The sequence below is a fragment of the Ranitomeya imitator genome, chromosome 1 (genome assembly GCF_032444005.1).
Source record: "Ranitomeya imitator isolate aRanImi1 chromosome 1, aRanImi1.pri, whole genome shotgun sequence".
In the NCBI taxonomy this organism is placed as follows: Eukaryota; Metazoa; Chordata; class Amphibia; order Anura; family Dendrobatidae; genus Ranitomeya; species Ranitomeya imitator.
Window position 1 is genome coordinate 164,404,930 of NC_091282.1, and position 27,109 is coordinate 164,432,038.

At 48.3% G+C, this 27,109-nt stretch overlaps 2 protein-coding genes across 4 annotated transcripts in view; one reads left to right on the forward strand and one right to left on the reverse strand.

The window, feature by feature from the left end:
• The window catches only part of RIOK2 (RIO kinase 2), a 51,173-nt gene extending 32,363 nt beyond the window's left edge, over positions 1-18,810 (reverse strand). Inside the window, exons 1-4 of the mRNA XM_069752136.1 lie at positions 18,678-18,810; positions 16,220-16,358; positions 11,425-11,541; positions 10,129-10,304 (exon numbers count right to left, since the gene is read on the reverse strand). Of these exons, the coding sequence (XP_069608237.1) occupies positions 10,129-10,304; positions 11,425-11,541; positions 16,220-16,358; positions 18,678-18,743 (498 nt within the window). The 5' untranslated portion in view covers positions 18,744-18,810. The remainder of the gene's footprint in view (positions 1-10,128; positions 10,305-11,424; positions 11,542-16,219; positions 16,359-18,677) is intronic.
• A 26-nt stretch (positions 18,811-18,836) lies between these two features.
• The window catches only part of LOC138664991 (uncharacterized), a 201,978-nt gene continuing 193,705 nt past the window's right edge, over positions 18,837-27,109 (forward strand). Inside the window, exon 1 of one of the 3 annotated variants that reach the window (XM_069752115.1) lies at positions 18,837-19,169. The gene's annotated coding sequence lies outside the window, so the exon portion shown is untranslated. The remainder of the gene's footprint in view (positions 19,170-27,109) is intronic. The other 2 variants (XM_069752110.1, XM_069752124.1) reach the window with 2 other exon arrangements.

Below are 27,109 nucleotides of genomic sequence, written 5' to 3' on the forward strand. Positions count from 1 at the left end.
GTGGAGTCCACAGCCACACCGTTAAACTGAGCGACCGATAATTCGGGTGGCAGAATGGACCCTGAGACAGTAGATTGGGTCCGTTGGGAAGGCACCCGGGGTGTCCGCGAGAAGATTGACGATGTCTGCAAATCAAGATCTCCTGGGCCAATCTGGGACGATCAGAATGACCGGCACCCATCCAGCCTTGATCTTTTTTCGACAGCTTGGAAAGCAAGGGAAGGCGTGGGACCCGAGGGGCCTTCCTGTTCAATCAGGACGCCATGAGGTCCACCACTGGAGTCCCCCATGGAAGAGCAATCCGATAGGAAACCTCCTGAAGGGCCATTCCCCTGCCGCGAGGCCCTCGCGGCCTAAATGTCCACGCCGGGGACATGCACTGCAGAGCTCACCAGGACCGTTGCCTCTGTCCAAAGGAGGATCCTGGAATCTCGGCCGAGGCCAGAGAACGCCAAGTCCACCCCTGGTGGTAGACATGCCACTGGTGTGTCATTGTCTGGATTCGAATTGGCAGGCTGCTGAGAATCCTTACCCAGTGAAGGAAAGACAGAAAGATGATCCTGAACTCGAGGACATTGATCGGCAAAGAGGACTCCTGCGCCGACCAACAACCCTGAAAGAACAGGAGGCAAAGCCACCCGCTTCCGCCGAGCGGGCCGGCGTCCGTCGTCACCACCTGCCAGGGAACTGGAAGGAAGGATATGCTGTGAAGGATCCACTCTGGCATAAGAGAAGTGACCTCGGCCACCAGTCGAGGAACCGTTTGACCCAGAAAAACCGGATCGGACGATGCAGGGAGAAGACAGACATGTCCCCTGTGATAGAATAGCCTGCTGAAGAAGTCTTGAATGAAACGGCGAAGGTAAAATTGCTTCCGATGTTGCAACTAACCTCCTTAGGGCCTTTAAGGCCCATCGGAAAGGAGGGGAGCCGAAAACCCAGGAGCAAGCGAACTTCCTGACAAAGGAGGGATATCCTGTCTTCGGGAAGGAAGACTCTGGTCCGACAAGTGTCGAAGAACATGCCCGGAGATACGAGGCGCTTAACAAGACGGAACTTCTTCCTATTGACGAGCCACCTGCAACGGCTAGAATGTCGGGAAAGGTGGATAGACTTTCGGGAGCCTGAAGCCGAAATTCCTGAGCCTCCATGGAAGCGATTACTGAACGAGGTAATATCATCCTGAAGTGTCTCTGACGAAACTTCCTGTTCAGCAAATTGAGATCCGGACTAGGACGAACCTTGTCGTCCTCTGTCAGTACAAAAAGATTCGAAGAGAAGCCTGTGAACTGTTGAACCGTTCCTGTTCTGGGACGGGAACGATTACCCCGGATTTAAGGAGGGAAACAATGGCTCTAAAGAAACCCGGGACCAGAGCGGGGTCTCTTGGAGGTTGGGATTCGAAGACAACGATCCCAGGACCGTGAAATTAAGATTTTGTATCTAGAGGATACAAGTGCCCTGGCCCATGCATCCTCTACTGAGGAGACCCAGACGTCCCTGAGGAACAGAAGACGGTTGCCCAGCCTGAGAAACGGGCTGGGGTCTAGTCGTGGGTCATGCCTAGGTGGAACTTCCAGTCCAGGACCTGGAGAATCCACCTTAGGAGTAGCGGGCACACCAGGAAAGAGTGAGTCGAAGAATACCTTCTTCTCTTAACGTGCCTGTGGCCTCTGCTGATGCGAAGAAGGATCTGATGCCGCAAAACTTACGAAAAAGGTCGAAAAGACCGAAGTAGCCGCCTAAGGGGAAGTAGGCGAGGTCTGGAGAAGGGGACTGGTGCCGCCAGTGGCGTCCTTAATAATTTGGTCCAGCTTGGAACTGAAAGGACGTGAACCTTTAAAAGGCAGGCTCGTAAGGGACTTCTTTGATGACTCTTGAGCCAAAACGGTGCGACGGCTGGCAACAACATTACTGGGCGCCTATGCGGCAGAAGACGCGACGTCCAGGGACCAAATTATTCCCCGGCGTGAGTAATCTGGGTGGCAAGTTCCGCCAGCCGGCCTGATGGAGCTCCAGCTTGAATGCCCCAATGGAGTTGTTTAGCCCCTCGGATATAGACTTCGAAACCCAAGTGGAAGCCAAAGCCGGGCATTGGGATGATGCGGCAGTTTCGAAAGCCGACTTCACGAAGGATTCCATGATCATATCGATGGAATCTTTCAGAGCCGCCCCACCGGACAGCGTAAGGACTGTGTTGGTGGCAAGTCTAGCAGCCGACGGATCCACAGGGGGAGAGGTCGTTCTCTAACGCCTCTCATTCTGGTTGGCAATGAGATCCGGAGGAAAGAGACATGAGACTCCAAGACGCTTGTCTCCTTGAGAACGTCTGGTCGAATTCGCTCTTTCTCTGGCCAGACGCTCCTCGAATTCAGGATGAGGAGCAAATACCTTGGGAGGTAGTTTAGACCGTCTAAACGAAACCGCCTGATCTGCGGGTTTCGTAGAGGAATCTTTGATGCCACAGGTCTGATTGGTCGCTCCAATGAGGCTTTGAACCATATCCCTCATGTTAGCGATTTGGTTCGAATCCGGACCCAAATTATCCTCTGAAGGCGCATCAGAGAAAGCCTCGCCTGACTCCGGGGGGAAAGACCAGGGGGAAGTCGACCACAGAGAAGGACCGTGGGGCGAAATGGACCAAGAAGAGAACTCAGACCGGCGTTCCTGTCTGGATCTTTCGCGGCCTGTATTAGAAGACTTGGACGGAGCTTCTTGCGACCCGCTGGCTACTACGGAAGTCTGCAGGGGCAACCGATCAGGCACGGACACAAGGATCTGGGACACCCGTGTGAGATCCGCTACTGATAGAGACAGAGAGGATGGGGACTTTGCTCTGAGGCGGAGCAGCAGGGGGGGGTCCTGGGCGGTGAGCATAATGTGGGTTGCTGCAGGCCTGCCTGAGAAAAGGTAGGAGGTCGGAAGCGACCTCCCTTAAAATTAGACCGAACGGGTCCGAGGAAAAAAATCAGAAGGGGAGAGTATCAGTCTGCGGTGCAGAGGTACTCACGGCAGACGCTGCGGTGGGCCTAAGGTGAACACGCAAAGTGTTAGACTAAGCCAGAAGAGGGAGGACAAAAGCGACTTCCCTTAAGATTAGACATGGCGAAGGAACCCCTGAAGAAGCCAGAAGGTTAGGGGACAGGAAAGCAGAGGAGAGAGTCAGTCTGCATCAGAGCTACTCACAACAGGTGATGGATGGAAAGCTGCACTCCATGATGTCGATGGTCCTTAACGCAGGGGTGCAGGCAGACAGAGCAGACTTCTGGGACACTCTTCTGTCCGTGATCGGCTGCAATGCTGAACCGCAAGGGATGAGGACGCCAGGCTATGCGCTTTGAGGAGCCAGCGCCAGGTGGTCCTGATGCCGAAAAAACCCTTTCAGGGGCGCAGGAAAAAGTGGGCGGGGCTAACCGCCAGGCCAGGTGCACCAAGATGGCGCCGGGGGCGGAGCTCGCCGATGAAAGCCGGGCGGGAGAAAAGCCCGCCTGAGGGAAAGGAAGTGAGGAGACGCGGCGCCGGAAGTAGGCCCCAGAAGAAGCCGGGGCCTAAATTTGGGGCCGGCGGCCGCCGGGGAGGGACGCGGTCGTCGGGAAAAAACGGTGCGGTGACCTTGCAAATAGAGGCGCAGCGCGGCCGCAGGAGAAGGCGGCGCTGTTGCCTGCAAGGCCGCCGCTGCGGGAGAGAAAGTGCGGCCACAAGAAAGCGGCGCGGCTGCCTGCAAGGCAGCCACGCTGTGATAGAAAAGAAGTGCGGCTGCAGGAGGAAGCCGATGCGGCTGCCAGAAAGGGGGCAGCGCCGGGGGAGGAAATGGCGCGGCTGGCTGCACGGCCGCGGCGCAGCGTCAGAACACAGTGCGGCAGGAAAAAGGCAGCGTGGTTACCTATAAGCCAGGCTCAGAGATGCGGCCACCAAAGTAGCGCGGCTGCCACGCGTGGGGCCAATAAGGCGCCAACCAGGCCAAGGCAGCCTGGGGAAAAACTGCGCAGCACTGAACTAGGACTGCTCCAGTGACCACCCCGGATTAGTGGAGGCTCTCAGGCGGAACAGCATGGGGGGGTATGTGGAATACTCACCTAAAATATCCCACGCCGTTCTGACTAACCTCAATCCGGGGAAGATATCAGACGTCCAGGGAGCTGGTGGACGACCTCGTCTCCTCCAACCGACAGGCTCTGGTGGGCGAGTGGGTGGGGGACGGAGCCAGGACCGGACTTCTGAGCACGCTTGTGTGCTAGGATCTTGGTCCTGGAGAGGGATCTATGAGGATACGGGGTGGCAGTACACGCCGTACTCATAGTCCGTATTGTGGGAGTCCAGGTGTGACTGTTCACCCTGTATCCCTCCGGAAACCTGAAAAGAAACGACGCACATTGAGGTAGATAAGGGTCTAATGAAAGACCCGTGTCCACCTCCTACTGACACTAAGCTAAACTGAATATCCTACTTCCTGTCGGTAGGGTGTACACTGCAGAGGAGGAGCTAACTTTTTTATTTGCATAGTGTCAGCCTCCTAGTGGCAGCAGCATACACCCATGGTTCCTGTGTCCCCCAATGAAAGGCGATAGAGAAATATATATTTATATTTTAACGGGTTTTGTATTTTTTAAATGCACCGCTAGGATACAGCCTGAATGTGCTGGTGGGGGTTATACATTTCGGACCACCGCCGATTCTTTCTACTAAAAGTGCATTACTAAACACCATAGCCCCAATCACCTACTTATGGGATATTCTTGATATGTGCCAACAATATGTAAGGGCACAAGACCCTTGTATTAAGCTATTGTATGGCTGTTCCTTCTCTGCTGCGGAGCTCCCACACTGGAGCTGCCGACGATCTCATCATGAAGGAGGAGGAAAACATTCACATGTTACAGATATTACACACTTGGCACTTATCAAGTTACACTGTGGATATTTTTTGCAGCCCGTGTATAGATTTCTTAACTCCTTTCTGCCAGCTGACGGAATAGTACGTCAGCTGGCAGATCCCCTGCTTGGAGGTGGGCTCCGGCGGTGAGCCCACCTCAAAGCCGCGACATGTCAGCTGTTTTGTACAGCTGACATGTGCGCGCAATGAGCGCGAGCGGAATCTAGATCCGCCAGCGCCCATTAACTAGTTAAATGCCGCCGTCAAGCGCTGACAGCGGCATTTAACTAGCGCTCCTGGCCGTGCGGCTGGAAGTGCTCGCACTGCTGACCCCGTCACATGATCGGGGGTCAGCAGTGCATTTCCATAACAACCAGAGGTCTCCTTGAGACCTTTATGGTTGTTGATGGCCGATTGCTTTGAGCGCCACCCTGTGGTCGGCGTTCAAAGCAACCCTGCATTTCTGCTACATAGAGGTGATCTGTGCTTCACTTCTATGTAGCAGATGCGATCGTTTAGTGAATGGTTCTAGCTTCCTATGGAGGCTATTGAAGCATGCAAAAAAAAAAAAAAAAAAAAAAAGTGATTAAAAATATAAAAATAAAAAAATATATAAAAGTTCAAATCACCCCCCTTTCGCCCCAATCAAAATAAAACAAAACAAAAGAAAATAAAAATCAACCGTACACATATTTGGTATCGCCGCGTTCAGAATCGCCTGATCTATCAATAAAAGCAAAGGATTAACCTGACCGCTCAATGGCGTAGCGAGAAAAAAATCAAAACGCCAAAATTACGTTTTTTTTGGTCGCTGCGACATTGCATTAAAATGCAATAACGGGCGATCAAAAGAACGTATCTACACCAAAACAGTATCATTAAAAACGCCAGCTCGGCACGCAAAAAAATAAGCCCTCACCTGACCCCAGATCACGAAAACTGGAGACGCTACGGGTATCGGAAAATCGCGCAATTTTTTTTTTTTAATTTAAGCAAACTTTGGAATTTTTTTTCACACTTAGATAAAAAAATAACCTAGTCATGTTTGGTGTCTATGAACTCGTAATGACCTGGAGAATCATAACGGCAGGTTAGTTTTAGCATTTGGTGATCCTAGCAAAAAAGCCAAACAAAAAACAAGTGTGAGATTGCACTTTTTTTGCAATTTCATCACACTTGGAATTTTTTTCCCCATTTTCTTTTACATGGCATGGTAAAACCAATGGGATCGTTCAAAAGTACATCTCGTCCCGCAAAAAATAAGCCCTCACATGGCCATATTGACGGAAAAATAAAAAAAAGTTATGGCTCTGGGAAGGAGGGGAGCAAAAAAACGAAAATGAAAAAGCGGAAAAAGCTCCGGGGGTGAAGGGGTTAATAGCGCTCGCACTAAGCTGGCACTGTAAAACAGATTGTCTGCAAGCAAAGGAAAAATCCATCTTTCTGCACTGTAGGAACTTAGCCGGAGTGTGCGGGGGATAAAGGGAGAATTTATATGGTTATATTAGAACATACTACATTAGGGAAGGGTCGTCTATACAATTACTCTGTTTTTATGACAGAGCTTCCTATAAAAAATAAATAAATACAAAAATAAAATGAAGAGCTGAGAAGTGAAGAAGTTCTGCTAGAAGTGGAACACAAAAGCATAACACATACAGTTTTTAATCAGCACATGACCAACAAAAAATGTTAAAATAATAATACAAAATTGCAAAACAGACAATGGTCCCGTACCAGCCAGCTGAAAGTGTCAACCCTGGATTGATGCTGTACGGAGCCAGCATACACAGTGAGACCCCCAGCCGATGTGCCAATGTGCAGAATATTAGCGATTACCAAGACACAGGAGAGATGGCTGTGCCCGGGGTCAGGCAGGCGTTATCTGCAGGCATTTGGTTAATGGATATACAGAAAACCAATTAGACTGTGGAATCTCCAGCTTAAGGATGACTTTCTTCCTTGGGAACAGCAGAAGCAGTTTAGTTCACTTCTTGCAGAGCCCGGGCTTCCATGTGTCTGCGGCCCCCAGAAGGGAATCAGAGATACAGAGGAAGCAACAAGTCGCCTGTTCTCCACAGAGAAACCCAGATATCCAATCTGCTGAATAATGGAGAAGGATTTGTTAAGGTCCTGGGGTAATGTCCCACTCGTGACTTTATTACTTAGGGGTCCTGTATACATCGGTCGACCCAGTAATCCCTGTAACAATGTAAGACATTCATGACTGCATAATCCCAGGCTCCGAGCATGGAAAACCAGAAGATGATATAAGAATCATCAGGAATATCTTCTCACTTGGTATAATAGAATATAACATTGCATTACAGAAGTGACTACATGTATACACAGATCTATACAGAAACTGCAGTCCCATAGCTGGGAGCCCTTCAGCTCTCCAAAGGAATAAGCATTTAGGAGGGAAATGAGACTTAACGAGCAAAAACCTAGTGTTAGTCAAATTACACCAGACAAAACGGCAGATGAAGAAAAACTGCGCATGATATGATGGAGTTGCGTGACTGCACGCACTCTGCCGGGAGGACGGATTTCCGGGAGGATGCCCTCACGCACCATTTTAATAAGGGTAGGTATGATTGATCGCAGTGCCACATCTAGAGCAACTACACGTACAGGGATGTTACATCTCTCCACAAAGGGCGGACGAGAGATGGCAGCTTCACCGGATAAGCGCCACCATGCCTCGTGCCACAGGACGTCTCCGACAGGAGAGCAGTTCTCTATATATATGCAGATGGGGATAGATTATATAATGTCACCCCTGATGTTTGCACTGGGAGCAACCGACAGCAAGTATGGCTGCAGGCAACATCTAAGGTCCTGGGATGTCGCAGTCCTTTCCGGACACTGCCATGCTGTAAAACAGCTTCACCAAAAGAAAGAGCACTAGATGACGTTTCTCGAGCATGAACCTCCGCGCTCAGGCTAGGTGCACACCGCGTTGGAGGATCTATCACTGTATATTACACAGACACAAGAATGGAAATCTGACTGCACATCAAGTCAATAGGATCCATTAGGGGCCAACTGTGTCCTACAATGAATCAGTGCACGCACTGAAATGTATTATTCTGTTCCGGATGGGGACTAATGTAACGGAGATTAGAATATTGGGGTGACTGGGGAATAAGAACAACGTGAATGAGGAGCCAACGTGATCGGTTACACAACACCGCCATCATCTGCATTATGGCTCCTATGAGGAAGGCTCACACTGCTGTTATTTACCTGAGGAGGACACTTACATTTGACTACTATCAAAATATTCTTATAGGGGGGATAGGGAAATGAACTACATAATCAATAGTCTACCAGCAACCAGTGTGCCCCTCCAGTACACTATATTCAATACATCCATTTCTTTAAAATGGCCTTCCACCCCTGTACGGACAGGACAGACAGATAGATCTCAAACTCAGTGACAAATCCCAAATAGGGATGCATGGGAAGCATTACATTCTATGGAAGACAGAGGATTGGCGGCTGGAGTAGAATTTGTGTTTCCTCCCGCACAGTAGAGCAGGGTGCACGGGCATGCTCAGCTACCGCTTCTCTGATCCGGAGAACAACGGGCGCCGTATGCGGTTTACAGTTAGTTGTAATAGGGATTATACAAGTTTATCTCATGTTTTGACGCCCTCCCCTCCTGCTGAGATACATTCTCCACATTTTTGACACCTTGTCTTAGAGCAATATGACGTAGGGGCAGAGACACTGATTCCAGAGATGTGTCACTTCCTGAACTGCTTGTTTAGATAAAACACTTTTGGCAGGAGATATTTAGTTTTGTCATTGACAAACCACCAGCAATGTAGTCCTTCACATTAATGAGCTTTGTATAACCCCCGTCACCGATTGGCAGCTTTCTGCCTATGCAGTAAGCTGCCAATCAGTGGTGTGGGCGGGGTGTTACAGAGCTCATCATTGAGCGGATTAGCAAGATCTACAGTAGAGGAAACAATGTCAAAACTACAGCAAGCAGCTCAGTAAGTGACACATCGCTGTAATCAGAGTCTGTTTCTACAGTACACTGCTCTCAGACGAGGCATCAAACATGCTGACAGATTCCCCCTAACACAATCTGATCCCCATAGATGCTGCACTACTGACTCTCTGCTCTTATGTTGGGTTGTATTACAGGAAATCATGACTCACCATTTTTTATAAAAGAAATAAATAAAAAAAAAAAAAAAAAAGAGAGAAACTTTAAAGGGAGCCCGTCATTTCATTTCAAGCATCTATACTGTCCCCAGTGCGTTGTTAGTGATGTCCTGAAAGCACTTTATAGTTATGCAGTACCTTGCATCTCGGCTTTGGGAAAATGGCCGCCGCGATCTCTTCTGCGCACGCGCGGCATCCCGCGGCCATTTTCCTGAAGCCCCGTGCAGCAGAGCACTCCATCTGCGCACGTGCGGCCCCAGGAAGATGGCCGCCCCCACCGATGACAGGGGGTAATAGCACAGATCGCGCGCTGCTTCTTCACGTGCGCGCAGTGGATTCGTCACTGCGACATGCGCACACCACTACGCCACCAACGGAAAGCTGGGGAAGAAAAGAGCGATGTCACCACGCCCACCTGACCAGACCAGCCTGATTGACAGGCGAAAACGGCGACTTTGGTAATGTATTTCTCAGCACAGGTGCGGAATCGGGGTACACTACATACACTATAGTAACGCACAGCGCAGGCCCTATTTAACAGTATTTATAGCTCAATCTGAAAAAACGGGGTGACAGGTTCCCTTTAATCCCTTTAGGTGTTGAGAATATAGCAAAGACAAGAACAGATCCTACGAACTGAAGAATAAGGAATAGTTAGGAGCCCAGAGCAGAGAACACCGAGTGATCATTTTACTGCCATATAAAGGAGCTGTATGGCATTGGGGCATGGTGACTATGGGCATCACATGTGGCCACGCAGGGTACTCCAGAGAGGGCACTGAGCTTGGTAGTATCTCTCGGGACTAGGTAAGAGGGGGACCCATGAATTATAACCCACAGGAGCTCTAATATTGCATAAGGACATGGAGAGTTATCTTAGTTATTTTTTTTTTTTAATATGCATAATGAAATGTATGAAGCAAAGAAAAAAATAAATGAATTAAAAGTCAAAAATAACATATAGTACCATATATACACAGATGACAGAAATCCTTTATACCGTCCTATACTCTGATCAGCATCATAAGAGAAGCTTAAAGCCTCTGTGATCCTCACACCCAGCAATATGTTACCTTCATGTATGCAAACTCCTTCATCGCAGCCAGACGGGACAGGTAGAGCCAGGACATCTTGTTTCTGTGCTTGTGATAATCACGCTTGTTTTTAAGGTTACGAAAAGACGTTCTTCCGAGTCGGTGGAGTTTTAATGCGAGCTGCTTGTCGTCTTCATTTGCAACAATATAGATATCTGAATGGAGGAAAAAGGAGAATGCCACTGTGGCGGTGAGGTAGAATAACAGGCCCTGGTCACATTGGTTCCATGTATAACGGAGACCACAATGGGCGACAACGGCCCCCTCTGAATTATAGCAATGCCCATCAAGTTTTTTCATTTTGTGGTTAGACATATCTCTGACAGCGACATTTCACATGTGCCGGTGTGGGCCCATTGGGGCACCCCTGACAGGATCACGGGTCACTGATGCTATGACAGCAGGGCGTCTCATGAAGACCTCTGTGGCCAGGTATCAAAAGAGACCCTACTTTCTGATATCTACAGAAATACTGCAGTATTGAACAGTGAAAAGTTTAAAAAAAAAATTTCTCCCAAAAATAAGAAAAAAAAAAAAAAAAGCTGAAATCACCCCCTTTTCCCAAATAGAAAATAAAGATTAAAAAACACATGTGGTATTCCTTGATCTGTCAAAATGTAAAAATAATTAACCTGATTGGTAAACACCGTAAAAGTGAAACCTTCAAAAACACCAAATTTACATTTTTATGGTTGCGGCAATTCCACAGAAATACTCTAACAAGCGATCAAAACGTCACAAAATTGTATCAAGAAAAACGGCGTCTCGCTCCACCAAAAAAGTAAGCCTTCGCCAAGCTCCAGCAACTGAAATATGAAAACGTTACAGTTCTTGGAAGATGGCGACAACACCAACATTTTTTTTGTGTGCAAACTTCAGATTTTTTTTTTTCACCACTAAAAAAAAAACAAAAAAAAACTGGACATATTTGGTATAACCGTAATCGTATTGATGAGGAAAATCACACTGCAAGGTCATTTTACCACATAATGTACACTATAAAAAATGTACACTATAAAAACAATTCCCCCCAAAAACAGTCAGAATTACATTTTTTTCCCACAATTTCAATGCACTTGGAATTTTTTCCTATTTTCCAGTACACCACGTGGACAAATGAATAGTGTCGTTCAAAGGTGCCAATTGTCCAGCAAAAAAACAAGCCCTCATACGGCTATGTGGACAGAAAAAATAAGAAGCCATGGTTCTGTGAAGAGGGGGAAAAAAACAGAAATGGGCCCCATCGTGAAAGAGTTAATAAAGGACCTTTCTTACCTGACTCTTTGCCCACACCCATCTGGTTGCCGACTGAAGAGAGGACGTCTCGTGATGAGAGGGTCTTTAGTGCCAGGTAATCATATCCGCCATAAATGAGCCGGTAGCCCTGGACAGCTGAACAGAATACAGAAACGTCAGAGTCGCCAATCTTAGTCTTCATTTACCGTAAGAGCAACTACCGGAATTAACCCTCTAACCCCTTAGTGACGGAGACAAATTTTTAAAATCTGACCAGTGTCCCATTTATGTGGTAATAACTCTGAAATTCGTCAACAAATTCCTGTGATTTTGAGATTGTTTTTTTACGTGGCGCATTGTACTTTATAATGGTAAATTTAGGTCAATATATTTTGTGTTTATTTGAAAAAAAAAAAATCAGAAACGAAAAATTTAAAAAAATAAATAAATAAAATACCAATTTTCAAACTATGAATGATTATCCCTTTAATCCAGTTAGTATTTATTAATGTTTTTCTGTAGAATGAATATTTCCCACATGTCGGCTTTACATCAGCACCATTTGTAAAATGTTATTTTATTTTGTTAGCATTTTAAGAGGTTTAAAAACGTAGCAGTAATTATTTTTCCACGGAAATTTACAATTTTTTTTTTTTTTTTTTTTTTTTTTTTTAGGGACCTATCCATGTTTGAAGAGACTTTAGAGGTCCTAGATATGGGAAAACCCCCAGAAGTGATACCATTTTAAAAACAGCACCTCCTGACATATTGAAAACTGCTGTCAGGTAGTCTATTAACCCTTCAGGTGCTTTACAGGAATGCAAAGTGGTATGACAAATGAAAATGTGTATTTTTACCACCTAAACACCGCTAACTTCTGAACAGGTTACAACAGCCGTCAGACTCTATGGCCGCTATTTGGTCATGAATTGCCATTGCAAACATCAGGGCCACATAATTATGATCTGAAGGCACCGATGGGGATAAAGAGGGAGAAGCCCCCACACACTGTTAACCATTTATATGATGTAGTCACTATTGACAGCAGCATCTAAGGGGTTAAACAGATTTGGACAGTGCAAACACTGATAGTGACTGATGCAGCAAGATGTCAGCTATAGTGTACAGCCGACAGCTGCCGGATTGTCACCTGTATGGGGAGGCTAGTCTCTTATGTCTCAGGTCAGTTAAAAGACGTATTGGCGGTCATTAAGGGGTTAAAGAGGCTGTCCGCTACTGCCATATATGTCATCTTATTACGGTATATTTTATGACGTTTGCACAGTATACAGTACAGACCAAAAGTTTGGACACACCACAAAGATTTTTCTGTATTTTCATGACTATGAAAATTGTACATTCACACTGAAGGCATCAAAACTATGAATTAACACCTGTGGAATTATATACTTAACAAAAAAGTGTGAAACAACTGAAATTATGTCTTATATTCTAGGTTCTTCAAAGTAGCCACCTATTGCTTTGATGACTGCTTTGCACACTCTTGGCATTCTCTTGATGAGCTTCAAGAGGTAGTCACCGGGAATGGTTTTCACTTCACAGGTGTGCCCTGTCAGGTTTAATAAGAGGGATTTCTTGCCTTATAAATGGGGTTGGGGCCATCAGTTGTGTTGTGCAGAAGTCTGGTGGATACACAGCTGATAGTCCTACTGAATAGACTGTTAGAATTTGTATTATGGCAAGAAAAAAAGCAGCCAAGTAAAGAAAAACAAGTGGCCATCATTACTTTAAGAAATGAAGGTCAGTCAGTCCGAAAAATTGGGAAAACTTTGAAAGTGTCCCCAAGTGCAGTTGCAAAAACCATCAAGCGCTACAAAGAAATTGGCTCACATGAGGACCACCCCAGGAAAGGAAGACCAAGAGTCACCTCTGCTTCTGAGGATAAGTTTATCCGAGTCACCAACCTCAGAAATCGCAGGTTAACAGCAGCTGAGATTAGAGACCAGGTCAATGCCACACAGAGATCTAGCAGCAGACACATCTCTACAACAACTGTTATGAGGAGACTTTGTGCAGCAGGCCTTCATGGTAAAATAGCTGCTAGGAAACCACTGCTAAGGACAGGCAACAAGCAGAAGAGACTTGTTTGGGCTAAAGAACACAAGGAATGGACATTAGACCAGTGGAAATCTATGCTTTGGTCTGATGAGTCCAAATTTGAGATCTTTGGTGTGATGGTGTGGGGGTGCTTTGCTGGTGACACTGTTGGGGATTTAATAAAAATTGAAGGCATACTGAACCAGCATGGCTACCACAGCATCTTGCAGCGGCATGCTATTCCATCTGGTTTGCATTTATTGGACCATCATTTATTTTTCAACAGGACAATGACCCCAAAACTTTTGGTCTGTACTGTATACAACTAAAGAATCATGATCATTTGTTATTCTGTTGCCATATTCTAAAAGCCACACGTTTTACAATTTTCAATCAATGGAGCCAAATGAGGACTTTTTTTTTAGCGTGACAAGATGTAGTTTTTAGCGGCGCCATTTTCTGGCACATGAGTGACAACTTTATATTACACTTTTTGAAGATGGAAAATACAAACACCGTTCATTAATTTGCAGCACTGGTGGAGCGTGGTCACAGGGAGTGTTCCGGCGATGATATGATGATACGACAGGTTCCGGGAAATCCCATCCCAGGCTGGTGCAGCAGGTTCGGTGGTACCGGGGCTCCGCCGACATTTTGTGAAAGCAAGGAGCCCCTGCACTTCCGTTGCTACGATGCGGTGGTCTCTGGGGAAAATGGCAACTGGGGGCGGCGCATGTGCAGATTGAGATCTCGGCACAGATCTCATCTCCGCATGCGCCGCTTCCGGCAGCCATTTTCCCAGGGACCACCGCATCGTAGCAATGGAAGTGCGGGGGCTCCGTGCTTTCACAAAATGTCGGCGGAGCCCCCACACCACCGCCGCACCAGCCTGGGAAGGGAGTGTGATCATAGCCCTGCAGCGTCGTACCGCCACAGAATTGCCCGACTCATGCTGCCGGCACACTACTCGTAAGTATATTCTGACTAGAAGAAAAGTGCGTCTTTATAGTCCGAAAAATACGGTGTGTGCGTGCAAACATACATATAAAAACACACATACACATATAAACTACTTTTGCACAAGGAAATCATTTTCATGAAAAATGTTTTGCACCATTTTTTGAGTAATAACTTAACTCATCCTACTCGGGAAAGAAAATTATTTTAATTTTTTTTTTAACATAAGCTGTAGCATTTATTGGCACCATTTTGGCATTTATGCAACTTTTTTTTTTTTTCATATTTTGTGGCATTTTCTGTGCAGAATAAATAATGATATAGCGTTATACACTATGTTGCGATATCACATTTGTGACTTATGGCAGATTTTATCCCCATATTTGTTGTATTGTAAAAACTGGGATTTTGGGGAGGGTGTTTTTACTTTTTATTTAAATATGTAAAAACATTTATTTATTTTTTTTACTATTTATTTATTATTTCCCAAAAGGAGCATGAACACGCGACCCTATGACCGTGTGGGGAATACACTGCACTACGGATTGCCTCATCCTATCAGTGTAAGGGCTCCTTTCCACTTGCGAGACATACGTCCGAGTCTTGCAGGTTAAAACCCTCCTCTGGCGCCGGCACTCCAGAGAGGAGCGTGCAGCTCCATGTATTGCTGTGCGGCCGCACGCTCCGCTCCCAAGTGCCGGCGCCAGAGCTTGGTTTTAACCTGCAAGACTCGCACGTATGTCTCGCAAGTGGAAAGGAGCCCTAAGACCTCAGATTTTTCTCCCATATGAGAAAAACAGACCGAATATTAAGAGTAGACTATAATCAGATGTGGTCCGAGTGTCATCCGTTTTAAAGACCTATAGACGTGCGTTGCTGTTTTTGATCCAACCTTTTTATCAGAATCGGACATATTTCAAAATCACAGACATGTGAATGGCCTCATAGCACTTGTACCTGTGATTGTCTATCTGTGAAAACACCGAGAATCACTTGCATGAATGTGTATATATATAAAAAAAAAAAAATATATATATATCACAGACTCATTCAGAAAAGTGGGATGATTTTTCTCGCTTGTTATGAGTGTACAATCCGCTCTTTTACAGCGGCAGCTATTAATCTTTTACAGAACCATTTGGTTTCCCATGTTACAGAATTGATACGAAAAAAATCAAATTCTGTACTATGCCTCCGTATGGCATCCAACTTTTTGCTGCAATTTTTTTCACACAGATTTGTTCAGTGAAAACAAAGGATAAAGAAATTTGCTAATCTGCACTGCCCTATTGAATAACATTGGTCTGAGTGCTGTCCGTTTTTTTTTTTTTTTTTTATGGTCAGCACTCAGACCAAAAATATGGTGGTGTAAACAAGCCCTATGACTGACGAGTTGGTTATCAGTCCTCCAGAGGGATCCAATGGCATAGCCGGAAACAATTATAAGGCCTCCAGCTACCAAAGCATCCCATCAGCAGCCCAGCTCCCTCTGCCAAACCCATGGGCCACTTTCAGTACTGACAGTGACGTATGATGGGGATAAACTGCTGGGACTGGAGAGAACACCGATCCTAGAGGTTACAGCAGGAGCCGGCTGTGTATCCATGGGGCTCCTGCAGCTGATTGAAGTGCAGGCGCAGATTAGTAGTTTACCATCAGTATTTATAAGCACATGCTAGGACTGGTCCTAAGCACAGGGGGAAACAAAAAATGAAAACTGTGATTGAGAACTTATAGTGATTTGTCTACATTTACATAAGTGATTTATAATGCAAACACACAAAAAAATATAAATACTAGAAAGGCAGCTTTTTCTTACTCTTTGTCCGCTCATACGCTATTAGTTTATGCTTCACAAGCTCTCGCAGGATTTTGTTGCAGCCGCCATGTTTCAGGCTGGCTATTGAGGCAATCAGACTGGCAGGCACGATCTCGTGGTTCTTCATGCCCATTTCGACCTACAAGGAAAACAATAACAGATATCAAAGACAAAGCAGTTATATAAGAAGCGCCTAAATGTTTTCTGTAATTTTCACAAAAAAAAAACCCATACAGACATACCAGGGGCATCTCATGTCTAGATGATTAATCGCTAAAAACTCCACAGGGTGTAATGAAATCTGGGCATGTATATAGCAATTTCCCATCAGGATTCCATAACTTTTGGCTACCTTCACCCTACCTTGGCCTGTTCCATGTCACCATCCAGGACTGTAACGAGTCTATGAACTTTATTGCTTTCCAGTTTTTTGGGGGAAAAAAAAAAAAAAAAATCAAAAGAAAAACCACTGAGAAGTCTGTCAGGAGGATGGCACATATCAGTAAGAACACGTGTATGAGGTTATGTCCGTACCCCACTGACTAGAGCCCAGTCTGTTGGGTTTTCGTCGTGGAATGACAGTAATGGAGCATTAACATGGAAGTGTTCGTGGACACAAAGTAATATGACTTTGGCCGGAGTCACACACAGCGTGATAAGGGGGAGAGAGGGGGGGGGAGAGGAGGGGGCCCACGAGCGCGCGGTCAGAGGAGGAGGGGGGGGGCCCACGAGCGCGGAGGAGGAGGAGGGAGGAGGGAGGAGGAGGAGGGAGGAGGAGGAGGGAGGAGGGAGGAGGAGGGGGGAGGAGGGAGGGGGAGGAGGAGGGAGGGGGAGGAGGAGGGAGGGGGAGGAGGAGGGAGGGGGAGGAGGAGGGAGGGGGAGGAGGAGGGGGAGGAGGGGGAGGAGGGGGAGGAGGGGGAGGAGGGGGAGGAGGGGGAGGAGGGGGAGGAGGGGGAGGAGGGGGAGGAGGGGGAGGAGGGGGAGGAGGGGGAGGAGGGGGGCCCACGGTCAGAGGAGGGGGGCCCACGGTCAGAGGAGGGGGGCCCACGGTCAGAGGAGGGGGGCCCACGGTCAGAGGAGGGGGGCCCACGGTCAGAGGAGGGGGGCCCACGGTCAGAGGAGGGGGGCCCACGGTCAGAGGAGGGGGGCCCACGGTCAGAGGAGGGGGGCCCACGGTCAGAGGAGGGGGGCCCACGGTCAGAGGAGGGGGGCCCACGAGCGCACGGTCAGAGGAGGGGGGCCCACGAGCGCACGGTCAGAGGAGGGGGGCCCACGAGCGCACGGTCAGAGGAGGGGGGCCCACGAGCGCACGGTCAGAGGAGGGGGGCCCACGAGCGCACGGTCAGAGGAGGGGGGCCCACGAGCGCACGGTCAGAGGAGGGGGGCCCACGAGCGCACGGTCAGAGGAGGGGGGCCCACGAGCGCACGGTCAGAGGAGGGGGGCCCACGAGCGCACGGTCAGAGGAGGGGGGCCCACGAGCGCACGGTCAGAGGAGGGGGGCCCACGAGCGCACGGTCAGAGGAGGGGGGCCCACGAGCGCACGGTCAGAGGAGGGGGGCCCACGAGCGCACGGTCAGAGGAGGGGGGCCCACGAGCGCACGGTCAGAGGAGGGGGGCCCACGAGCGCACGGTCAGAGGAGGGGGGCCCACGAGCGCACGGTCAGAGGAGGGGGGCCCACGAGCGCACGGTCAGAGGAGGGGGGCCCACGAGCGCACGGTCAGAGGAGGGGGGCCCACGAGCGCACGGTCAGAGGAGGGGGGCCCACGAGCGCACGGTCAGAGGAGGGGGGCCCACGAGCGCACGGTCAGAGGAGGGGGGCCCACGAGCGCACGGTCAGAGGAGGGGGGCCCACGAGCGCACGGTCAGAGGAGGGGGGCCCACGAGCGCACGGTCAGAGGAGGGGGGCCCACGAGCGCACGGTCAGAGGAGGGGGGCCCACGAGCGCACGGTCAGAGGAGGGGGGCCCACGAGCGCACGGTCAGAGGAGGGGGGCCCACGAGCGCACGGTCAGAGGAGGGGGGCCCACGAGCGCACGGTCAGAGGAGGGGGGCCCACGAGCGCACGGTCAGAAGAGGGGGGCCCACGAGCGCACGGTCAGAAGAGGGGGGCCCACGAGCGCACGGTCAGAGGAGGGGGGCCCACGAGCGCACGGTCAGAGGAGGGGGGCCCACGAGCGCACGGTCAGAGGAGGGGGGCCCACGAGCGCACGGTCAGAAGAGGGGGGCCCACGAGCGCACGGTCAGAGGAGGAGGTGAAGAGAGCCTAGATGCCAGGGCACGGTGAAGGGAGTCGATGGCACGGGGCACCAGGTTTTCATGTCCTTCAGCTGTATGAAGCTTATGAACTGCCTGTAGCACGGCGGTGATGGCAGCTGCGGGTCCCGGCCTGTAGGACATACCGAGCTTCCCCCTGCACACAGCCCACACACTAGTACAGCAGCCCGGCCCCGTACATACCGCGGTTAGCACTCGGAAGTCATCTCTGGACAAGTACCGGAGCAGCACCACGTTCAGCTTCCCCATGCTGACCACCTGGCCTCCTGGAACGCAGAACTCTCCCCACGTGCGTTCCAACAGTACGTGTTGCGTCACTACGCTGGAGCCGAACAGCATGCTGGGCGGTCCTGGCAGCTGTGTGCTGCTCGGTGCCGTGTAGCGCCGTGCTGTGACCGTGCACCGCTCCGTCCTGGTAACATACTGTATACAATGCTCATATAGGGAGTCCGGTGTCGGTCGCCATGACGTGCAGCTCCGGAATAGGCGCCAGCTGAGTTGTTGGTTTTATCGCCCTTCCAGGACCTTGGCTGCCTAGGAGAAAACTGTACAGTTTGTAGTGGGCGGGAGCAGCCGGGACTCACCCTGCACAGGGGCACGGAGCAGCAGCGCTGGGCATCACACCCGCTGCATGCAGACGTGGTGGCACTGCTGGGAGTTGTAGTACTGCTGCAGGTACAGTAGATCCTTACTGCCCTGTGATGTGAGCCCCAGGGAGACGAGTCCTCGTCACTGACACTCTGTACTCTATGACTGCCACAGATCTACACGGCGTGCATATACAACACATCGTGGGCTTGTTCTCTATGGCAGAAACCTTGCCTCATTATTACTGGGGTGTAACTTTGGAATGGAGGGTGACAGAAGAAACACTGCCCCAGAATCAGCGGAAATTGGAGGAAGTGCTCAGTTTCAATGTAAAAAATGTAGTGAAAGTTCCCTGTATAGAGATCCTGGCCTGAAGCGCAGCCAGGTAAAATATACACTGCGACATTCCAGAGAAAATATAGTGTCCAGATCCAGCAGAGATCGTCCTCGTCCGGCTCCTCCCAGCACCGCTGCCTGTGATCGCCAGGTCTCTCCATTGTGTGTCAGTCACCTGCCGCGGTGCTGGGAAGAGCCGGACGATGCTGAACGTTGGTTTCTGGCTATGGTCCCCGGTTGAATCTTCAAAGCCAGAGACTAATCTACCTTGCTACGGTTGATGCTCCCTGCAGCTTGGGCTGCCTGAATTTGACAGGTTTCCATTAGAGGGGTTGTCTAACCCTGCAGACATTTTTGGCAGGCGCTGCCATTTGCTCCATCCTAGTGGTGTGTAATGAACTCACTGTTTCGATTCAACTTCTCTTGCAGGTTCCAGTGGTTGTCGAGTTTTTCAGTTTGCAGCTCGGTGGCCGAGACTAGTTGTACTTTGAGGTCACATGATGACCAGAAGCTCTATCTCAGTGAGATTGGAAGGAGACGGCTGAACAGCAATTTTAAAGCAAACCTGTTACCAGTTTAGGCCTATATAAGATACGGCCACCTCCTTTCAGGGCTTATCTACCGCATTCTGTAATGCGGAAGATAAGCCCCGATCCGACCTGAAATATAAGAAAAATAAGTTATATTATACTCACCCAGGGGCGGTCCTGTCCAATGGTTGTCGCAGGTCCAGGTCCTGCGCCTCCTGTCTTCTTGCGCCACCGCCCTCCTGTTGCTTCATCACTCCCACACATCACACTCCTGCGCAGGCATACGTCTCTGCCCTGTTGATGCAGTGCGGAGGTGCCGGGAAAGGTCAGAGAGGCCCAGTGCCTGCGCACTGCAGGACCTCACTATGCCCTCAACAGCAGTAGAATGCTGTAGATAAGCCCTGAAAGGCGGTGGCCGCATCTTATATCTGCCATAACTGGTGACAGGTTCCCTTTAAAGTCTGGCCACAGATTCTCAATGTGATTTAGGTCAGCAACATGACTGGGACATTCATACACATGAATATGATTTGCTCTAAACCATTCCTCTATAGCTCTGGCTGTATGTTTAGGGTCGTTGTCCTACTGGAAGGTGAACCAGCACCACAGTCTCTAGTCTTTTGCATGTTTTCCTCCAGGATTGCTCTGTAATTAGCTCCATACATCTCCCCATCAACTCTAGCCAGCTTCCTTGTCCCTGCTGAAAAAAAGCCTCCCCACAGCACGATGCTGCCACCACCATGTTTGATCGTGAGGGTTTGTTTTCAGGGTGATGTGCAGTGTTAGTTTTCCGCCACTTATAGCGTTTTGCATTTAGCTCAAAAAGTTATATTCAGCCTCATCTGACCAGAGCACCTTCTTCCACATGCTAGCTGGGTCCCCTACATGGCGTTTTCCTGACCACAAATAGGACTTCGTGTTGCTTGATTTAAAAAATGGCTTTTTTTTTCTTGGATGCTGGATTGAACAGTGCTCTGTGAGATGTTCAGAAATTGTGCTATTTTTTTTCTTATAACCTAACTCCGCTTTAGTCTTCTCCACAACTTTATCCCAGACCTGCCTGGTGTGTTCCTTAGTTTTCATGATGCTGTTTGATCCCTACCTTTCTCAAACAAACCTCTGAGGCCTTCACAGAACAGCTGTAGTTATAGTGAGAATAAATTACACACAAGTGGACTCAATTTACTAATTTTGTGACTTCTGGAGGCAATTGGTCACTCAGGATTTTATTTATGGGTATCAGACTGCAAGGGGTCATAACTTTCAGGTAATTTTTTTTTACATTTTTAGAAAACCTTATATCATTTCTCTTACACTTCACACATACTTGCTACTGTATGTTGGTAGGTCAAATAAAATCCCAATAAAACAATAAAATACACTTAAGGTTGTGGGTAAAAAAATGTGGAAAAGATCACAGGTTATGAATACTCTTTCAAGGCACTGTACGTTGTAAGGTTACATTCATATCACTTCTCCCTTTTTCAAGAGCATACAGTAAATATATATTGCAAAAATCTGCAATAATGGCATACTGTATAATTTTTATAGGGAGTGTGTCATCAGAAAAAATAATCTATTGTTTAAATCGGGTTTTTGTGTTGTGTATTTATTAAATGATTCCTTAAAAAAAAAACAAAGCAGAAAACGATAAATCTTTAAATTTTCACACTGGCCACTGTGGCTGTTTTAGGCTCCTACCGTATTTTTCTGACTATTAGACGCACCGGACCATAAGATGCACCCAAATTTTGAGGTCGAAAATAGCAAGAAAAAGATTTTTGTAAGATGGGGGTCCATCTTGTTGTCCGAATTTAAGGTATCTTACCCGAGGGTCGGTGATGGTAGAGTCGGGTCACAGGAGGCATGATCCCTTCCGCAGCAAGCCGGCGGCGGCAGTAGTGGGGTGATGCTGCATCCCCGGGTTATCCCAGCAGTGCAATGCTGCGGGTCCAGTGTCGGCGGTGAGGTAGAGCAGAGTGCGTTGCATAGAGCAGGGTTCCTTCCTCAGGATAGCAGTGGCAGAAACGTGGTGATGCTGCGGCCCGGTGTCCACGGTGAGCAGAGCCAAGTGCATCATTGGTTTCTCGGCGGTCATTTTCCTGAAGCCGAGAGCTGCCGAGATCTCAATCTGGTCACGTGCGGCCTCCGGTGTCCATTTTCCTGAAGCCGAGAGCGGCCTCCGACGGCTATTTTCCTTAGGAAAATGGAGCGCGAGAGGCCCAGCCGAGATCTCAATCCTCGCACGCGCTCTCTCCGGCGGCCCACGGCTTCAGGAAGATGGCCGTAGGGAAACCAATGATATACTCTGCACTGCTCACCGCCGATACCGAGCTTCAGCATTGCCACACTTATGCCGCCGACGGGACTCTGAGGAAGGGACGCTGCTACGCCACTGCCGCAACCACGCGGTAAGCCTGCATTCAGACTATAGGATGCACCCCCCATTTTCTCCCCCAATTTTTTTGGGGAAAAAGTGTGTCTTAAAGTCCGAAAAATACAGCACACCTGTCCTTTCTGGAAAAGTTTTCAACAGAATCCTTATTGTTAAGGTACCGTCACATTAAGCGACGCTGCAGCGATCTAGACAACGATGTCGATCGCTGCAGCGTCACTGTTTGGTCGCTGGAGAGCTGTCACACAGACAGCTCTCCAGCGACCAACGATCCCGAAGTCCCCGGGTAACCAGAGTAAACATCGGGTTACTAAGCGCAGGGTCACGCTTAGTAACCCGATGTTTACCCTGGTTACCATTGTAAAAGTAAAAAAAAAAACACTACATACTTACATTCCGGTGTCTGGTCACGTCCCTCGCCTTCAGCTTCCCGCACTGACTGAGCGCCGGCTGCCCGTAAAGCAGAGCGGTGACGTCACCGCTGTGCTTTGCTTTACGGCCGGCCGGCGCTCACAGTCAGTGCGGGAAGCGGAAGCCGGGGGACGTGACCAGACACCGGAATGTAAGTATGTAGTGTTTGTTTTTTTACATTTACAACGATAACCAGGGTAAACATCGGGTTACTAAGCGCGGCCCTGCGCTTAGTAACCCGATGTTTACCCTGGTTACCAGTGAAGACATCGCTGAATCGGCGTCACACACGCCGATTCAGCGATGTCAGCGGGAGATCCAGCGACGAAATAAAGTCGTGGACTTTCCCCAGCGACCAACGATCTCCCAGCAGGGGCCTGATCGTTGGTCGCTGTCACACAGAACGATTTCCTTAACGATATCGTTGCTACGTCACAAAAAGCAACGATATTGTTAAAGGGAACCTGTCACCCCGTTTTTTGAGATTGAGCTATAAATACTGTTAAATAGGGCCTGCGCTGTGTGTTCCTATAGTGTATGTAGTGTACCCCGATTCCCCACCTATGCTGAGATATAACTTACCAAAGTCGCCGTTTTCGCCTGTCAATCAGGCTGGTCAGGTCGGGAGGGCGTGGTGACATCGCTGGTTCTTCCTCAGCTTTACGTTGGTGGCGTAGTGGTGAACAAGCAGCGCGCGATCTGCGCTGTAATCCCTTGCATCGGTGGGGGCGGCCATCTTCCTGGGGCCGCGCGTGCGCAGATCGAGTGCTCTGCTGCACGGGGCTTCAGGAAAATGGCCGCGGGATGCCGCGCGTGCGCATTAGAGATCGCGGTGGCCATTTTCCCAAAGCCGAGATGCAAACTCGGCTTTGGGAAAATGGCCGCCGCGATCTCTAATGCGCACGCGCGGCATCCCGCGGCCATTTTCCTGAAGCCCCGTGCAGCAGAGCACTCGATCTGCGCACGCGCGGCCCCAGGAAGATGGCCGCCCCCACCGATGCAAGGGATTACAGCGCAGATCGCGCGCTGCTTGTTCACCACTACGTCACTACGCCACCAACGTAAAGCTGAGGAAGAACCAGCGATGTCACCACGCCCTCCCGACCTGACCAGCCTGATTGACAGGCGAAAACAGCGACTTTGGTAAGTTATTTCTCAGCATACATGGGGAATCGGGGTACACTACATACACTATAGGAACACACAGCGCAGGCCCTATTTAACAGTATTTATAGCTCAATCTCAAAAAACGGGGTGACAGGTTCCCTTTAAAGAAATCGTTATGTGTGACGGTACCTTTAGAGTTTAGAGGCATGAATACAGTGACAGGTAACATCTCTATACACAGCAGATAACACATGAGCTGTCATTCACAATAGTCGACTCTGCTGGCTCTGCTCCTTTCCCTTCACAATAACATTTGCACACACTCATGGTTCAATACAAAGAGAGGGTCAGGCTCTGTTCATTGCTGATAATGTAAAAGTGTGGTTTACCAAAACAAAAGGAAATTAGTCTAATAGAACCCCATAGTGGTCAGTGTGAAAATTGCATGATTTCTCATTTTTATTTTTGATACACATTGTGATATGTAAAAAAAAAATTGGAAAAAAATATTCAATTAATACAAAAACTTGATTTAAACAAGGCCATGTTCTAATGATGGCTACCCTTTATATAGGAAGTGACCATTTTTTTTCTTTTTTTTTTTGATATACTGGAAACAGAGAACTGAGACATAAACCTTCCAGGAGTCAGTGCAGAGCTGTGTGTGGCCCCATGAGCTGCTCTAGAGTTGTGTGTGTCGGTGCGGCTCTGTACACCCGTCATGGCAGTAATGTTGGCTTCTGGGGAAACGTCATTCTGTCACATATATGCCAACAAACTTAGGGTGCATATCTAGGAGGCTTGAGTCTGTATACCTAGTTCTGTGTTCAGAAGCTTTGCAGTTCGTGTCGTTTCAATCGTATTTTGCGTTTTATAAGATGCACCGGATTAAAAGATGCACCCAAAAGGGATAAAAATAGGAACACAACTCTGTAATAAAATGGTGGTACTTCTTATAATATGTGTGTCTTATTGCTGAGTGGGCTACCAGGGTCGCTGCTGTCACAGATAGGAGTGGGGCGATGCTGTAGACCCCAGGCTGGAGGGAATGGGTGTTCAGAGGTGCAGGAGCTCCACCCACAATTTGTGAAAGCCCGGAGCCCCCGCAATTCCGTGGTTTACTTTGTAGTGGACTTTGCAAGTACCGCCCCAGCGGCCATTTTGCTGGAGTTCACTGCAATGTAAATCATAGAAGTGCGGAGGCTCCAGGTTTTTGCAAAATGTCGACAGAGCCCCCGCCCCACCAACACCCTCATCGTTGCACCTCCAACCCCCCCTCCTCCCAGCCTGAGGCCCACAGCATTGCCCCACTCTTTCCTCTGCCAGCAGGGACCCTGCTCCCCCGCAGTCGGTAAGGTATATTCAAATTATAAAATGCTCCCCCGTTACGCCCCCCAAATTTTAGGAAAAAAATTGCGTCTTATAATCTGAAAAATAGGATACTTTTCTTTCTCTACAAATCCACCAGATAAAAACCCTGCATGATTCCATGAAAACATCACTTTTGTGAGACATTTATCTTGTTTGTATAAGGTGGAATAAGACTGCACTTATGTCATTTTTTTGGGAGGATTTATTTATTTTTGTTGCGGTTTTCAAGCTGGTAGGATGAATATTGATAGTTTTACAGTACATAGTTAGCAAGGCTGAAAAAAAGACATTTGTCCATCCAGTTCAGCCTATATTCTGTCAGAATAAATCCCCAGATCTACGTCCTTTTAAAGAACCTGATCACTGTAAGATACAATATTGTTCTGCTCCAGGAAGACATCCAGGCCTCTCTTGAACCCCTCGACTGAGTTCGCCATCACCACCTCCTCAGGCAAGCAATTCCAGATTCTTCTATGTTGGTGGAAAAACCTTCTCTCCTCCAGACGCAAAGAATGCCCCCTTGTGAACGTCACCTTCCTTGGTATAAACAGATCCTCGGAGAGATATTTGTATTGTCCCCTTCTATACTTACCGTATACATGGTTATTAGATCGCCTCGGTCATCTTTTTTCTAGACTAAATAACCCTATTTTTGCCAATATCGGTTTGTACGGGTTTCTACAAATATGGCAATTCTAAATATGTGTCTTTTTTGGGGGTCACTTGTGTTTTTTGGCACAATCTAATATGCTTTAGTCCAGGGGTGTCAAACTGCATTCCTCAAGGGCTGCAAACAGGTCATGTTTTCAGGATTTCCTTGTACTGCACAGGTGATAATTTAATCACCTACACAAATAATGAGTTGGTGATTAACCCCTTAAGCCCTGAGGGTGGTTTGCACGTTAATGACCGGGCCAATTTTTACAATTCTGACCACTGTCCCTTTATGAGGTTATAACTCTGGAACGCTTCAACGGATCTTGGCGATTCTGACATTGTTTTCTCATGACGTATTGTACTTCATGTTAGTGGTAAAATTTATTCGATATAACTTGCATTTATTTGAGAAATGTTGGAATGTTTAAATAAAAATGAACATTTAACTTTTTTTCACACACAATTTATTTCAGCTCCAATTTGTTTTATTTTACCAAGGGTAACAGGAGAAAATGGACCCCAAAAGTTGTTGTACAATTTGTCCTGAGTACGTTAATACCCCATATGTGGGGATAAACCACTGTTTGGGTGCATGGCAGAGCTCGGAAAAAAAAGGAGCGCCATTTGACTTTTCAATGCAAAATTGACTGGAATTGAGATGGGACGCCATGTTGCGTTTGGAGAGCCCCTGATGTGCCTAAACATTGAAACCCCCCACAAGTGACACCATTTTGGAAAGTAGGCCCCTTGAGGAACTTATCTAGATGTGTTTGGAGAGCTTTGAGCCCCCAAGTGTTTCACTACAGTTTATAACGCAGAGCCGTGAAAATAAAAAATCATATTTTTTCACAAAAATGATCTTTTTGCCCCCAATTTTTTATTTTCCCAAGGGTAAGAGAAGAAATAAGACCACAAAAGTTGTTGTGCAATTTGTCCTGAGTACGCTGATACCCCATATGTGGGTGTAAACCATTCTTTGGGCGCATGGCAGAGCTCGGAAGGGAAGGAGCGCCATTTGACTTTTCAATGCAAAATTGACTGGAATTGAGATGGGACGCCATGTTGCGTTTGGAGAGCCCCTGATGTGCCTAAACATTGAAACCACCCACAAGTGACGCCATTTTGGAAAGTAGACCCCCTAAGGAACTTATCTAGATGTGTTTTGAGAGCTTTAAGCCCCCAAGTGTTTCACTACAGTTTATAACGCAGAGCCGTGAAAA